Source organism: Centropristis striata, chromosome 21 (assembly GCF_030273125.1).
Source record: "Centropristis striata isolate RG_2023a ecotype Rhode Island chromosome 21, C.striata_1.0, whole genome shotgun sequence".
Lineage (NCBI taxonomy): Eukaryota > Metazoa > Chordata > Actinopteri > Perciformes > Serranidae > Centropristis > Centropristis striata.
This window is the reverse complement of record NC_081537.1, coordinates 17324688-17342271: the sequence shown is the minus strand read 5'-3', so window position 1 is coordinate 17342271 and position 17584 is coordinate 17324688. Positions and strand designations below refer to the sequence as shown.

The 17584-nt window shown below is 39.2% G+C and overlaps 1 protein-coding gene across 4 annotated transcripts in view; it reads left to right on the top strand.

The window, feature by feature from the left end:
- The window catches only part of pald1a (phosphatase domain containing paladin 1a), a 66171-nt gene that overhangs the window by 24631 nt on the left and 23956 nt on the right, over positions 1 to 17584 (top strand). For all 4 annotated transcript variants that reach the window (XM_059324573.1, XM_059324572.1, XM_059324574.1 and 1 more), the window contains exon 18: positions 3533 to 3673. In XM_059324573.1, coding sequence (XP_059180556.1) covers positions 3533 to 3673 — 141 coding nt within the window. The remainder of the gene's footprint in view (positions 1 to 3532; positions 3674 to 17584) is intronic.

The window sequence follows — 17584 nt, the reverse complement described above, 5'->3', positions numbered from 1 at the left end:
TGAAGAAACTCTTTGCACTCTTTCACAAATTAATGACACTTTCAAATAAATACTTGAAAATAAATAAAAACTCTTTATCACATGAAAGCTATTACAGCCTTGAGGGTAGTCAGCTCATTTCACAGTGTAACAAAAGTGATGTGCTTACATGTTAAAAAAGTGAAATGAGTTGCTGCCTGGTTCCATACCACATCTGAGGTCAGGTCTCAAAAAACTGTCAACCTCATATCTTCAGGTGGTGGTGGGTGGGGTGGATGCACTGTGGTTATTCTGCAAACTATTGCAGATGTTTATCAAAGCTTTCCACCTGCCAACGCCCTTTTAATATACCAAACACCACTTTGTTATCACCTACATTAACAACTGGATTTATGTTGAAAAGCCGTCATATAATAAGACTTCAATTAACATACAAATCAAAGTTTATTTTTTGTCTAGCACCTCTAATGCAGGTTAGTGCAATTCAAAGTGCTTCACAGATGACAAGTTGATAAGGACAAAGCAAGAAAAATCATGAAAAAAAATTAACAATTAGAGAGAAATGCATGCTAGATTAGAATTATAAAAAAATAATAGCATAAATTAAAAAAATATAAAAAAGATTTTAAAGTTATATGAAAAAAAGCAATAATAATGATAAAGAATTAAAATAGATATGTATATCATAAAGATTTTTTATATTGAACAGTGAGAGACAAATGCATGCAAAATAATAGATTCATATATATATATATATATATATATATATATATATATATATATAAAGAAAAAATATAAAAAAGATTTTAAAGCTATATGAAAAAATAAAAGTAATAATAATAATAATAGATATGTATATGTAATAATATACTTGACAATAATCCCTCCACCTCCAGCAGGGAGCATGAAAGTCCTTAGAACAGAAGCTTGAAGATTTAATTTATTTAGTGAGGTTGAGTTAATAAAGGCAGGTTTGCTTGTGGTCAGGGCAGCTTTTGTTCATTGAGATTCACGCAACCTCTTTAATGAATCACAAAGCCCTGCCATTCAACTGGGAACAAGTACTATAAAGCCCTTTTCTGAACTACACCTGTGATTAAAAGCATCGGCCACACAAATCCAGGATCCAAAGTCTTTACTCCTCCAGTCTAAATGTGAATTTAGAGCCGTTTGGTGTTTTCTTGAGTCAGAGTTGTGGCAGTAAATCTGTAGTTGAAACCTGCTGGCCGTGTCTCCGGCACCATAGTAATGGACACATAGAAAGAGGCACACAATAACGCATGCCAATCACAGCAGCGCGGCACCACAGTTTCTGGGATACACAGAGCGGTCGCCACAGTAACCTCGCCTGCCTCCAATTCAACCTCTGAGCGTTGTGTGATGTCGCCATCCCCATTATCTCACCCGCCAAAGAGGTGTTGCTATGTGAGGTGAAAAAGCTTCATGTGATGGAGGAGCTGAAGTGGTGTGATATAATCCTCCCCTGTGTGATGTATTGTGAGCTCAGGTAGTCACATCAATGTAGCAACTGGCTGGTGAAAACAGCAGAGCATTCAGCAGCTGATATTTCACAAAGGAGATGGTACATAGATAGAGTAAGCAGAGTGCATTATAGGAAAAATGGGAGTTAGAGACGTTTCCATTAGCTGGTTTAGAGTGAATATATATAAAGATGCAAAAATGTACTTTTGTCAGAAGAGTGTAATGTATTGCTGTAAGCTAATCTGTCAGTGAACAGTAGAAGAAGTAGAGATTGCAAGAAAGAAAATAACAAAAACAGATGTACTTTTTTAACTTTTTTATCTTGTGTACATTTGAAGCTCCTAGGCATTGCTTGAATATTGTTCTGCATTAAAAGCGCAGTGTGTGATTGTTGAGTCAAGTCGTCAAACGCCAACGCATAGCTCTGATTGATCTGAGCTCCATTCAGAAAACAAGCATTTTGAAAGTTGTTTGCTTGTCTTCCTGCAGACAGATCTGACGAAGCTTGAATTCAGATTTTTTTTTTACACATCACGTTGTAGTTATTTGTGCATACTTTTTATTCATTTATTGCTTTTCAATCACAGCTTAATCTGTTAATTTTTGATTCATACCAATGTAGAAGCAGCAGCCAGCATAGTAATCAATCCCAACGGCGTTCGAAAACAGCCATTTAAAAACTTGTTTGATTGTTTTGATGGCTTTTTATGAATCGACATCATGTTGTAGTTATTTCGGCACACACATATTTTGGGTACATACCGCTGTAGAACGCAAGAACTGATGAACTGGTGGTGAAATTGTTGATTGATGATTAATGATTTATCTAGACAGGATGCAATTAAAAAATGTAAATTAAATTTAAATTAAAAAGGATGCGTTAAATGCAGAGGTTGAAAATCCCCATTGTGGGATTAATAAAGAAATTGATTTTAGAATCTTAATCGGTTTTCAGCCGTATCTGTATCTTCCACAGCAGGTTTAAAGCAGCAGTTGCAGTTATTTAATACAGCAGTTAATGATTTAACACTGGCGTGTCTCAAGAGAATAGAGTAAATTAACACAAATGTTGTCCTGGGGTCAAACTGGCTTGATTAAAGCAAGGTGAATATGTGAACAAGGGAGGAGTGAAGGGGAGGGGCATTCACTTGGTTGCAGTCTATAATCTCACCTCTAGGTGTCACTAAATCCTACACGCTTAACCTTTTTAAAGGACCCAAATTCTTGGGATTGGGACTTTCAGTGGAAAAAATAGTTCCTTGGGAAAAGAAAACTGTCAAAGTTTTACATAGCCTGACACAGACTGTTTTCCAGAAGGACAGTGGTCGGGCTGCATGCTGATGCTGTCCGTCTGACACACATTGAATTAGTAAACAGGGTTTTGCCTGCAGGCCTGTTCTGTTCTTGCTCTTTGGCTTCCTTCCCTCTCTGCCTCCTGTTTCTTTTTCTTCTTATCAGTGTTATCATCAGTTTCTGTACAGGGGCCACCAACAAGGCTTGGTAACCAATCTTACTGATGCATAATGAGAGAAACATTTTTTTCCAACAGCCTTCACAAGATGTACAGCTCGACTTCTTTATCAGTTCTCATAGTATTTGTATAAATATTATTTTATTCTAATAGTACAAAAATATATATTTTAACATGGCAGGATGGCCAGAAACCAAGCCAAGGCAAGATTATTTATATTACCTTGATGATTCAAAATGCTTTACATAATGCATCAAAAACCTTGAACAAAGCATGTATAATAACACATAAAAAGCACTAATTCTATGCAGGACATACTCAACATTGCGATTGTTCCAAAATGCAGCTGTGACGTAATGACGTTAATCGTGAGTTAACATGCCAGACACATGAAAAAATACGCTTTTTTTCCCCCCCTTAAAAACAAAACTTGTTGAGTAAACAATGCCGCTGCACCTGCACTCATTAAAATAACATCAAAGTTAGGTGGGAGGGAGAAGAATCAGTTTAAGTGGTGTTTGTTACATTTTGCAGTCTTGTCACAAACTTTGTTGCTGAAACCTCACCAAATAATGAATGTCTGCCGTTGCTGGTGTGCAGGTCGTGATGCAGCTGGTGCGTCTGCTCCCCGACGGCCACAGGATGAAGAGAGAGGTGGACATGGCTCTGGACTCTGTCAGCGAGACCATGACCCCCATGCACTACCATCTGCGAGAGATCATCATTTGCACCTACAGACAGGTAGAGCACACCTCCATGTAGTATTCATAACTGTAAAAAGTTTTAAAAAACAAAAAAAAATACAAGCAAACAATAAGGAACTTGTGTCTGCTGTCATGCCAGTTTGATGGTTTAGACTATTTTTTCTAGGGTGAATCTGCCCTCTTTATATAGAGACATAGTCAGCATTTTAATAAGCATTTAGATGCAATTATGCATGAGCCCCATAGATGGCGTCAAGAACTAAGATGTTTTGCAAGATCCCAGAGACATGAATGAGAGAGAGCAGCTTCTCTGTGGGCAGGAGCTGGAAAATGATGTTGCAACATCACTTATCTCAAAAACTCAATGGAATTCCTTTGAGTCTAAATGGGGGAAAAAATGAGATTGTAAAAAAACAAACGGTAGGAGAAGAACAACTACTTTGTCAGGCTTTTTAGACTTGACCTCTTGAGTTTTTTATGAAGTGTGCCTGATGAACAAAGCACAGGGCACACTTTCACAAAAAAACTGCTCAAACCAAAACCTCTTTGGACTCGTGACACATCGTCATACTTTGATGTAGTATAATTATTCAGACTTTAAAGGGGACCTATTATCCTCATTTTCTGGTTTATACTTGTGTGTTAATGTTTCTACTAGAACATGTTAACATTCCTTAAAGTGAAAAGAAAACATTTTATTTTTCTCACACTGCCCATAGCTGCTGCACCTCTATTCACCTTCTGTCTGAGATCCTCCATAGTAGCGCCTGTCTCTTTAAGAGGAGTCCCAGTCTGCTCTGATTGGTCAACGTTTTTTTGCAGCACTTACCGTCTCTGTACCATCTATTATTGCAGCCGGAAGACTGAGAGTATAGCAGTGGCACTTTCCACCATGAAAATAAACAATAAAAGCTCCAAAACCAAAAACTACATAATCAAACATGCCTGGAGTAGATTTACATCCATTTGCAGCATTATTTGAACCTTTGGCGACAATTAATATGAACATCTGACATTATAACTGTATGTACACTACCGCTCAAAAGTTTGGGGTCACTGAGAAATGTCCTTATTTTTTAAAGAAAAAGCACAATTTTTTAAAAGTCAGCAACCATCACTCCTGTGTTCCAGTGGCACATTGTGTCAATCTACGTTTATAGTGTTGAAAGGCTCATTGATCATTAAAACACCTGAGCATTATGTTAGCACAGCTGAAAACTGTTTTGTGCTGATTTGAGAAGCAATAAAATTATCCTTCCTCAGGCTAGTTGAGTATCTGGAGGTAAAGTTGGAGTACAGTTCTTGTACAAGATTATTATTTCTACACTTGTCAATGTCTTTACTATATTTTCGATTCATTCTGTAACTCATTTCATGAATAAAACAGTTTGTTTTCATGGAAAACAACACAGACATTTTCTGGGTGAACCCAAAACTTTTGAGCGCTAGCGTATATATGAAAAAAAAATGAAGAAAGGCATTATAAATGCTCTTTTAATGGGTCACTGAGACTTGGATAACTACTGAGCTGAATCTTCTTTTTGATAGATCACACTTTTTTTATGAAATCGCAATTATAAGTGTATGCTTTTGTAAGACCGTTTCAGATTTTAGGTGAGTGGTGTCGAACTGCCTCTAAGCTTAATTACCTTAATTTCTCAAAAAACTTTGCAAATTCTTTCAATTTCAAATCTTTTTGTGGAATATCTATTTGACAAATTTACCTTACCATAAGTGTTACTCCTTGAAACATGACTTTATTTATTTTTTTATAAATAGCATGAAAGCACTTACAATCTTGACAGAAAGTCTAATAGAGCTCTGACGCTCCTTGTCAAATTTAGAAATAATGTGAGTCTAACGACTGACTGCTCCAATGCAGTGAATACGGACACATATATACAAATACACCTGTATCAGTGTCTTTATTCAGGTCACTGGCCATTTTTTACAGCGCTGTTTATAACTTTGTATTACTTATTAGTAAATGCAGGAAAGGAAAAGTATTTTTAATCTTCACATTATGGAAAAAAGGATGAATAACAGCTTCATATGTGAAAGGTTTTCTTGATTATCTTGTAATAAACAGGACTTAAAGAGAAGGAAATGAGCCTATATTGAGGCTCTGAGACCTATCTGGTCAAGGTCTCTCCTGATGCTGTGGCCTCTGCAGGACCACGGCTCTGTTTTAGCCATTTGTAATGCAGACTGTAATCATTGTGCCTCTGTGCACCGTCAGCCGTTCTCAGCGCGCTGGAGGCACCCAGTCCTGTCTCCACCGTATCAATGGGCCTCATTGTCCTGTGAACCTTGTCTTTCGCCTATATTCTCTCTCTCCGTCTGTCACTGATGCCAGGCTCCAGGAAAAGTCTCGCTCTCTGCTTACTTCCAAGTCAGTTAGGGAATTTGTATCGTGATTGCATCAGCAGTAACGCATATTTTTTTACATTTATATCTTAAATATCATGAGGTAAAGTGCATGACCTCATCCTGCTTCAGAAGGACGATCATTTTGACTAATAATAGTTGTTTGTAGGTGTGGCCATTATTCCTTATTGGGAAAATCACAGTAGACCCTGTGGAGTTTTTGAACAAAATTATTATTATTATTCTTTGTTTTTCTTATGTGGGTTGGTGCTAGAATGGATGGACCGCAGGGATGGGGGAGGGATGCTTTGCTGTGCACTCTGCAAATAACACAATAGAAGGCGAGTATCTGGTGCGATTCACAGTTGGAAGAAGTTCGCCCCAGGCCTTTTTGCAAGAAATGTTTCTGGCAGACTGATGTAGAAGTAGCAGTAGTAGTAGTAGTACTAGTGGTAGTAGTATTAAAAGTGGCAGACTACATATAGGGAGGAAGTCTTGGTGGATGAATAGGTGAAACTTCTTCTGTATGATTTTAACTGTACATATCTTGTCTTGTGTTAACTTTTTGCTTCTCACTTTCTAATTTTGTTCTTTTTTAACTTTCTCAAAGTCACCTGTTGTTACGACAACACAATTTCCCCTCAGGGATCAATAAAATCTGTCTGTCTGTTCGTCTGAAACTAACTTGAAATTTAATTTTATCCTCTGATCTACAGTGCTGTGCAAAAGTCTTAGACAGATGTGAAAATATGCCTAGAAGAATTAATGCTGGTTTGAAGGCAAATGATGGTCACACCAAATATTGATTTGATTTAGACTTTTCTTCTGTTCACTCACTTTGCATTTTGTTAATTGATAGAAATAAACTGTTAACATTTCTATTTTTCAAAGTATTCTTATTTTACAGCATTTTTTCCACACCTGCCTAAGACTTCTGCACAGCACTGTAGACTATTTTGTTAAAGGAGTGGCAGAAGAGTTGAAGGCTAAAAATGTATCTATTATACAGTGGACCGGCAACACAATGACACAGATAAAGAAAGTTATGTCATATGATGTCTTTTGCTACGATACTTTAGCTACATCAAGCTGATAATATTACATTTCTTGGCAGATTGTCAGAAACTCTATTCTTCTGTGATTGTGTGGACGTGAGGCTTATGTAATAACCAACAGCAGCAGAGTATTTCTCCGGTCCATCCATTATAGCATCAATGCGTTATGCGTGGCTCACTGTTTTGTTTGTTTTATGAACTCCTAAAGGAGTAGGGTCTCTGCTGATACAGACACTGCCACACACTTCTAGTGGGTTATGATGTTTGAGGGATTCTATACATTGTTTAGGGAAATCCTACATAGTATACCTTTAACATCTCAGTGACTTTCTATGTTAAAGATGCAGTTTGTGGCTCTGTAGTGTGATTTTTGGGTCTCATTCATAGGTCGTCAAATACTGATGACTACCAACCCATTCTTATCAGACGTTTTCTTTCAGCGATGTTGCTGTTTCACAGAAACAGGACCCACATTCGCAATAAATGGGAATCATCTTTTAATCCTGCTATAGCAGACCTCAGGTTGGCACTACAGCATGTTCCCCTTCCAGCCTTTCCCTTCCTGCTTGAACCAGCAGGCCAGGTGATAAACAGTGCCAGATGTTGCTAGAGCAGCAGCAGCAGACGAGAGAGAGAGGGGGTGGGGGGAGAAGAGGGGAAAATTTTTTACCCTCAACTCTTTCTCTCTTCTTGTAGCCCTCCCCCCTCCAAAGCACCCTCCTCCACTTTTGACAGTGGTTGGAAAATGTGTCTTTGATAGAGAAAAAATATATTTACACTGGGACCCGAACCTTCCACCAGCTCCCAGAGGGGCCTGGGAAGGGGGATGGTTTTTTTTTTTTTTTTTTGAGGGAACAGGGGTGGGTTCTTCTTCAAGGGCCTGTAAATCCCTGCTGCCAACCAGGCGTGACCTCTTATTGCAGATGCGTCCTCCAACATCAAGGCCGATGCAGCGGAGAGGCTCCTTCCTCTCCTCCGCCACTACCTCCTCCTCCTCCTTCTGTCTCCTGCACAGGAATCAGCTTCAGGGGCCTTTCTTTCCATCAGTTTTAGATTGAAAATTGCCTCAAGCAATGTGCCTACACTGGTGTTTACTTTAGTGTTGATCTCTTTTTTGTGTGGAGCTTTGTGTGTTTACAGGTGTGTATGAGACTCAGGCTGGAATCAATCACGTATTTCTGAGCTGATACGTGATCGTCTTCAAAATCTCTCAATTTCCAGCTCTTACTCTACTCAAATGTTTGTTGTTACACTATTTCCCTTTTTATCATGTATCTAAATCCTGATAAATTATCAAAATATTCAATTTCCACAAACAAATGTCTCTGTTTATCCAGTACATGCTCCATCAAACCTAGTGTTACCTTTCAGACAGTAGAGGTGGAGGAAAAAAACGATACAGTATACAGTATATATAGTATCGCAATATTTTGCGTGGCAATATTATATCGATTCATGGCCGCCAATTATCGATTTTTTTAGCGTTCAGATGGCCGTAGCGGGCTCACTTTTAGGAATATACTAGAGATAGAGGTATCATATGAAACTAGAATATATAGGTATCATGTGCGTCAGGATATCGTGTTGGGAAGTTCTCGAAATAACGCTACAAAGTTAGGCTTTCATTCATTCAAAAATATTCAGAGCAGTGAAGCTTAAAGTTGAGGAAAAGTTTGAGAAAATGCTGCAGTTGTTGCTTAAAATGCTTAAAATCACAGTAATATCGTAGCGTGACTCAAGTATCGAGATAAAATCGTATCGTGGGGCCGATCCGCTGATTCACACCTCTACCTGACACAGCCTTGTGTGAGCGATTCTGCCGGAGACTTGTTCATTCAGATTGCTGGCTTCCACTTGGTCCATCAAAAGCAATGATTGAGATCGTCACATCTGATAATCTCAGAAATTCTCATCCCTTTTGAGGGGGGAAGAGTTTCACCAATTTTCTTTTTTTTTCTCCAAAAATTGAGTGCTTTATCACTCAGGTGGTGAGGAAGTTAAAATGCACAGAGCAAGAATGAATGCGCAGCAAATCATGATGCATGTGTGTGTCCAAAGAAAGGCCCTCATGGTTTGGACGGGGCAGTGGAAAAATATTTTCAGAAAGGGGAGAATGCTGCGAGCAGGCTTCCTTGAGGAAAGGTAATGGACGTCTTTTAAGAAAGAAGAAAGGGGGAGGAATCGGGAGCCACTGCAGCACTGACAGCTAGATTAATTTTACTAATGAGGAAGAGCAAAGGATTAAAGAGAAAGAACATGAGAATGAGGAAAAAAGTTAGTTACAGTGTCCGCTTTTGGCAGCATTGCACTTTAATCTTAACTACTTTTTAATATTCCGCTGGCTCATGGGTCATTGTGTTAATACTTTCTTCTCAATCGGGATGACCACTTGACATAAGTGGGCCAATTACAAGGTGGAGTTGGTCACAGCCAAGGGAAATATTGGCAAGAAAATGAGCCCACCTGAGCTAGAGACAGCTTCTTCTTCTTGCCCGAAGTGTGCGCCGACTCCTGAAAAGAGGCTCTTATTTAGATCCAGCACAGGCTGCGAGGTAGGAAAGTGGGAGAGCCAGTGGTTGTTGATTTTATTCATAAATTCCAGCCTCTCACATGCCAGTGCCAATAGCAGTATTTGCTGCGGCTGTCTACAAAATGACTTATTTTGAAATCCCATCCGAGCAGGTGCAACCAGCTGAGCTATTTGGACGTGGGTAACACCGCCTCTCTATTAGTCCAGAGAGTCGTGATGCAGTTTTTATGTATGTGTTAGTGTGTGGCAGTACACGTAGAGGTAAATAAAGCATCTCTGGGGACTTTCCGGAGGGGTTTGGAGAGCCGGGGGGTAGGGGGTTAGACGCAGCTGCTACCAGTCCGTTTCTATTCAGGAGCTCATTTATTTTAAGGGAGTTTCCACAGCTGTAAATGACTTCAAATGATACTCTAATCCATCTAGTGAGAGTTTAATGTGCCCAGTGATGTCAGGAATGACATGATGCATTGGAGGGCTGCTCGATTTACTTGTAAAGTTGATGGTAACCATGGGTGTCATTTACACTGGGGAGGCTGGGGTCATGTCCCCGCCACTTTTAGAAATAGTCAATTTTGTCTCGAGCACTTCAAGCAAACATGTTTAGAAAAATGGAACAAAACGGAACATCATGAAAATACACTTTATGCATGGCTGTTGTTAGGGCTGGGCGATATGGACCAAAAGTCATATCCCGATATATTTAGGCTGAATATCGATATACGATATATATCCCGATATTTTGATCACAAAGTGAGAGCAAATGTTCAGTCAAAGTCAAATGTGACATGTCACTAGTACTTTTAGTACTTGTGACACAAGTCAACATAAAAACTATATAACAGGAGTACCTTTTTAAAAAAAAAAAATCAAGACCATAAAGTGCACATTTAAAAATAACTAAATATGACAAACCCTAGTTAGGGCAGCATTTATATATAAAGAAAGAACATTTTTTTGAACAATATATATATATTTTTTATTGCTATATCGCCAAGCCCTAGCTGTTGTATAACACTGAATTATTTCTTTCTAGGTTATTTAATACAATGGACACTGATTTAATTACCACTCAAATGTGCATAAAATATCCTAATTAAATTCTGAATATTCAAATGCAAATTACAGTCATGTGCAGTATGTGTGATACACAATATATTGTTCTCTGTGTATTGTTTCACTGAGTAATTTAAAACTGCATTAAGGGATTTTCAGTTGCATTGTTTGCAACATGGACATCCCACTTTGTTTCATCACAGCCTTTTGTTTTTTACTCGATATTTCATAATCCTTTCAGTCCTCAGTTGGTCCACTAATCCCTGGGAAAAACGTGTCCATTCGTATGGTCAGATGATTTATTATTAGAACCAGCCACCTGTTTACGTGAGCTGCCATTTCACACTTGGGCAGGTATTGTTGTGTGGTGTTGTGGGAACTGTGTGTGAGCAGCTGCGTATGGGTTTATATGAACCAGCAGTGTTTCTGTTTTTGGCAGTCCAGCTAGTAAAAACAATGAGCTGAAAGTGCCCCAAGGCTGCAAGAAAGCTGAAGGGAGCAGCCACTCTTTAAAAAGAAGTTCAGAGTCTCTTTAAAGAAAGACTGTACCTTATGAAATCAGAAAGTATTGGCAGGTGGGTGAAAAAAACAGCATTGATGCAAATTTGCCATGGTTCTGTCAGATTCTTGGCCAATTACCGGAATCCTATTGATCCAGAGCAACATCTGTCTGTCAGTTGTTATATAGCTACTGTAAGCTATTTTATTGAGTTTACTTTAAGGGAAATGATCTTGTGTGTTTGAGTTCCCTGTGGTAAACAGTTACACAGTGTACATGTTTAGGGCTTTTCTTGAGAAAGGTAAGAAAGGAAAGAAGTGTAAGGAATTGATCTGGAATGTTCTGTTTTTGACAGAGCCTCCATGTTGTCCTATTATACATCCACATATGTATACAACATAACATGATTGGCTGATGTCTTTACTTGCAGTGAAAAGGCAAAAAAAAAAAGTATGTGTGTATATATATATATATATATATATATATATATATATATATATATATATATATATACACATATATATATACACATATACATCATTGTTAAAAAAGATTAGGGTAACCCAGAAAATGTCTGTGTAATAAAAATATAGTAAAGACATTGACAAGGGTAGAAATAATCATTTTAACCTGTACAAATCTCCAACTTTACCTCCAGATACTCAACTAGCCTGAGGAAGGATAATTTTATTTCTCCTTCAATCAGCACAAAACAGTTTTCAGCTGTGCTAACATAATGCTCAGGTGTTTTAATGATCAATGAGCCTTTCAACTCTGTTTAACCCAATGTGCCACTGGAACACAGGAGTGATGGCTGCTGACAATATATAATAGACATCATACAAATCAGCTTTTTCCAGCTTTTACCACACTAACAATATCTAGACTACAATGATAATGATCAATGAGCCTTTCAACACTATAAACGTGGATTAACACAATGTGCCACTGGAACACTACTCCCAAAGTGCCAGCAACTCACGTCTTGTCAAATGAGTTCCTCTCCCACAGAGATGGCTCACAATGCTCTCTCTACATTCTTTTATTCTTGGAAATAATTATTGCTATTATAAAATGTATTACATATACATTAGGTAGATGGAGTTAACACATCCTGTTGATTGTGCTCAGGTGGAGAAAGCTCTGTGTTCCTGTTTGTATGACTCACCATGAGACTGATCTATAAGTCTGTTGTTATTTCAGCAGGACTGTGGGGAACACAGGACAATATATAATAGATATTTCTTAAGAAAATCAGCTAATTCCAGCTTTAATAGTCATTTGCCACATTAACAATGTCTATTAATTTCATTTATAAAAATGTTTGCTTTTCTTTCATAACTAAGAACATTTCTCAGTGACCCCAAACTTTTCAGCGGTAGTTTATATTGAATTGCAAACAAAACCGAACATGTGGTCTCCAACCTAAACGACAGAATAAGTCGGTTGTCAATACCACCTATAACGGCACATATGAGCATTCGTCAAAATGACCCATATGAATGTTACTCAGTACAGAGTGGATCATTTTAGAAATAGCACACACGCCATTATACACTATATATATTATACATGCACAGTTCGCAGTTGTGAAAAAAGGCTGCAGTTTCATTGAATTTAGGCTAAAAAAAACACTTATGTAGGTTTAGGGCAAAAAATGTCCTGGTAAGGTTTTATAAAAGACAGTTTAAAATGCATATAAATGTACATTAATGCAGAAAGTGATGGTGACGTGACTACAGGAAGTTACGTAATAAACAAAGCACGAGGCGCGGAAGTTCAGTGATGTTTCAAACACATTGTTTACTTTTGTTTTCACATTGGACACAAACCCCCGTTCTCCTGGGTGAAAGTCCGATGTCTGTTCGACCCATCCACCTCCACCTCCACTCCCACCTGCCCTAGGTGTAAATTCAGCCATTTCCGTCAATCATTACTGCTACACCCGCTGGAGGGCTTCAGTCTAAAACGTAAATATGAGTCTCAAATTTTAATCTGCAGTGTGAAGTACAGATAAAATAAATCACTTTCTGTAGAGTTTCTCCTAATCTGTGTATAATGGAGTTGCATCACTTGCATTGTTCATTCATTAGACCTAACAGGCTAATGTTTGGCCACTGCCAAAGACCTCTGCAGTTATCACAGCTCTGTGTGTTTATTTCACACTTTCCCTGCGGGCGAAGCGCTCGTGCTCTGCCTCACTTGCTCCATGCCGGCCGCTTTAGAAAGTGTTGTGTTTTTTTTCCTAGCCCACCCCTTTTTACCCCGAATAACTGAACTGCCCTGGCCTGCCCTTTGCCCTGACCTTCCTCATGTCCCACAACCCCCTCTTAACCACCGGCCCCAGGACAGCGCTCCAGACCTCGCTGAGTGCCGCACAGAAGGGTTGCCATTTCCTGCCCCCACACACTAAACCTGTCATTCCCCCCCTGGCCCACAGACCAGGAATAACTACCTCCAAAACCATGCATGAGTGTTTAAACATGCCCCCAGTAGCTGTGGTCATGGTATCTGACGTATCCTGTTAAGCCCCAAATCATTTCACCAGGAAAAGGTCCACCTTTTCTGTCTAAGCTTTCACACTAGCTAGCTCCTGGTACAAAACAAATACCTACGGGAATACAATCCCAGTGGTGAAGTCACTTAAATGCCAACTATGTGGGATATGCAGAAGTCGTGACTGGGTTGAGTTGCACTTTCACAATGCCCCAGCAGGGCAGGCATGTTTCATACGTGAAGACAGTTGAGCAACAGATGAATCCCGTGTTAACGACAGCATAACTACTCCCAAAGTGCCAGCAACTCACATCTTGTCAAATGAGTTCCTCTCCCACAGAGATGGCTCACAATGCTCTCTCTACATTCTTTTATTCTTGGAAATAATTATTGCTATTATAAAATGCATTACATATACATTAGGTAGATGGATTTAACACATCCTGTTGATTGTGCTCAGGTGGAGAAAGCTCTGTGTTCCTGTTTGTATGACTCACCATGAGACTGATCTATAAGTCTATCGTTATTTCAGCAGGACTGTGGGGATTTAATAACATACAGCACAGCATATAAATCTTGGCTGTTGAAAAATAGATTGAGAGAAAACTTGCCCTCAGGTCTATTTCAATGCTTCCAGTGCAAAATGTGCTGTTGCCATGGCCGGCTGAGTCATTGGTTTGAAAAAAAAACAGTCTTATCAATAAGAACTTTAAAGAAGGGATTAATAATTAGGTATGTTATCTTTTCTGCCAGAGCCAAGAGGCAATCTCTGAGTCTGAAGTAAAGCTAAGTGTCTCAAATCTGTATTCTTGGCCAGAATGGCCAACTAAAACAGGAGAGCAGCATTTACAGAGCGCGCCTCAATGAGATCGCACCACACATCCGGTAGATTACAAAATAAAACAGCGGACAAATCTAATTGTAAGTCGTCACTTTGTCAACGTCTCCCGCTGCAACAGAATATTATGTTGATCAGCAAATCAACCTCAGACACAAGGCATGTTGTCTGGCGAGATCTTCGCGACAAAGTGATTATGCACATTCACTGAGTGAATATTTAGAAAATAAAACATATTTCTCGCTAGAAATGTAATCAAAATCCATTTTTATGCAGAAACTAAGTCAAAATATAGTTTTTTTTCACTAAAATGAGAGAACTGTCTGCCATTTTTTTTGTTCTGACCGCCGGAACCTTGAAAGTCACGTGACTTGGACACAAACCAATAGGAAAAAATATCCATGGAATAGCCACGGGATATGACTGTCATTAACTTGCACTGTAGCGAAATCCGTGTCCGTTTCACGGAAATTTGAGTGATTCTGTGGCTATTCCACGGATTTTGAGTTAAGCGAATCTGTGGCTATTTCAGGGATTCCTGTGAGACCATGTTGACATTGCAATATTCATGTTGCTGACATGGGCTCTGCGGCATAATGAGCACGGCCTGTCAGACACTAAGCGTAGACCAAGTGTTGGCCTATGCTGTGGTGTGGCAACAAACAACACGGCCTATGCAGCCACTTTGGGACCCTCTCACAATAAAAATGCCAACCGTATATGTGTTTGCTTTCCATTAACCCCCAGCATTCATATAAAATGCTATTTGTGGCCAAGAGCACAAATTTGATTAGATGAACTCCAGTGGGTTTTTACATATAAAAGATCTGATTAGTTGTTGCTTGCAGGCAAAACCATTTTAATGCAACACTGTTGGGTTTGCATGCACACAATTTTTTTGATAGCTCAGTAAATGATTGATTCACAGTGGGAGACTCCATGTACTCTGTTGCCAGGCATGTGCACGTACAGAATGTACCATAATGCGTGTGGTTAATGTGGGCAGATATTCCAGTCTCTGTGTAGGCTAAGTTGATGAGCCCTGTCTCCTCCTGCGGCTTTTGTAATCTCTGCTCACCAGACACATGATGTATTTCAGCTTCAGACGCCTATTGACCATTGATTATACAGCACATTCCTTTATTTCCCCAAGATTTTGGTTATATTTTAGGCTTGTTTTTGTGTTAAACATTATTTGTTTGATTCTTTACTCAAGCTGGTAAAAATTCAGTTTCAATAAGACAGGGAGGTTAAATCTACATTCCTATAAAGATCATAATCCGCAAGATTTTGCTTGTGATGTCATGAGAAAGTTTCTGAACTCCGAGTCTTAACTGAAGTACATTTTCACATTCATTTCAAGCCCTTGGCTACATGCACGGACTGGTTGGTGGCTGATCTGTATATACAGTATGCGGATTGACACAGCTTGCCCCTAAAATCCACCTCAACCTCGACTTCATGATTTAATCAGAGTAGTGTGGCTGAGTGACTGGAAAAAGACAGACAGAGGATTGGAATCTGTAGAAACCATTAACATAAAGGCATCTGCGTCCCCTCCTCTCACTGGCTGCTACATGGCTTCTCCGCTCCCTTATAAAAGAAAGAGTTTTTGGGCACCATCTTGATCCATAAAGATCAGCTCTGCAGCTTGAAGCCAGATGATATATAACTTAGATTGCTTTTCTATACTGGCCAACCTGGCAGGCGGCAGACTGCGTGGGTGGATGGTCTTCCAAAAATGGCAGTGCATGTAAAAAAACATACATATGCTGGTAAGGTTTCTGCAACCTGGAGGAAATCTGCTCATATATTTCTCTGCACATTCCAGCTACCCTGGGTATACCCATACTGCCTTGCGCAATCCATTTCATTTTTGAACCTGCAAACAGTCTGGAAATTTTGCCCGTTTCTTAGCCCTGTTTTAGGGATCCAAACAGGGAAGGCAAGACGATGACGCTACTTGACAGACGGAAGCTTGTAGTTTTGTAGTTTTCTTACGGATCCAACATGGCTGCAGCAGACGCGAAGCTCTCTTTGGATCTGCTGTAGACAGTGTTCTAGATAGTTTAGAGCGAAAGTTGATTTTAAAAGAAGAACAACGTTTGACTTTACACTCCTGTTTCACCACCAAAAAGGATGTTTTAGCCTTGCTTCCGACAGGATTTGGCCAAAGCCTAATCTACCAACTACCAATCTACCAGCTACCACTCACTGCTGTGACGCCGGTGATCTCGCTACGAGCCGGGGGAACTGGAGAAGCAAAGCAGCAAGCAACACTCTCTCACAGACACACACACACACACACACACACACACACACACACCAACACTGCCGGTAGACTGTGAGCAGCAGGAGCCAGAACATGCTGCAGAAAAACGTTGCAGAAGCAGAATTGAGCATTTTTGCTCTCCAAGTAGAGATGGGATAGGGATCGCTATGTAAACATCATAATCGTGCTCGATGCTTCCTCGAATTCCTGTTGCTCTACATACGTCATCTGGTATAACTGATACGATTGGCTAAGAGCTACCTACAGACGCTTATGATAGACATTCGTAGTGCCCAATAACGGCTCTGGAGGATCGTTAACCACGCCTCCTCTACGGAGAAATGAATAGCTCGTTGCCAGACTAGATCTCATTTGTGATTTAGTCTGGAGTTAGCCAGGCTACATTCCAGCATGAACACATGACGTTAGGATGTCAAAGGTTGTAATAACACTAATGATGGTATTTATATATAAAAAAAAAACATATCTTTCACTTTAACAGAAGCAAAACTGAAATATAACATGCAGTTTTATGAAGGTAGACAAAATAAAAAGTAGAATGATACAGTTGGAGCTTTCACTTGGAGAGGTAAGATTAAATTATTCATATCAAACACCAGGAGGTTAAAAGATCAAATGAAATTATTTTGAAGTACTTGCTGGAAAAAATGTGACAATTTGAAGGACTTTTAAACCCTTTTACCAAGTTTTTACCCTTTTAAAAGCTGAATTTTTGGGCCAAGGTTACTTTTGCTGTGATTAAGTGATATAATTTAGGGTTATATAATTTAGGGTTATAAAAGCTGCCAGTGCAGTTTATTAACATTTTGATGTTCTA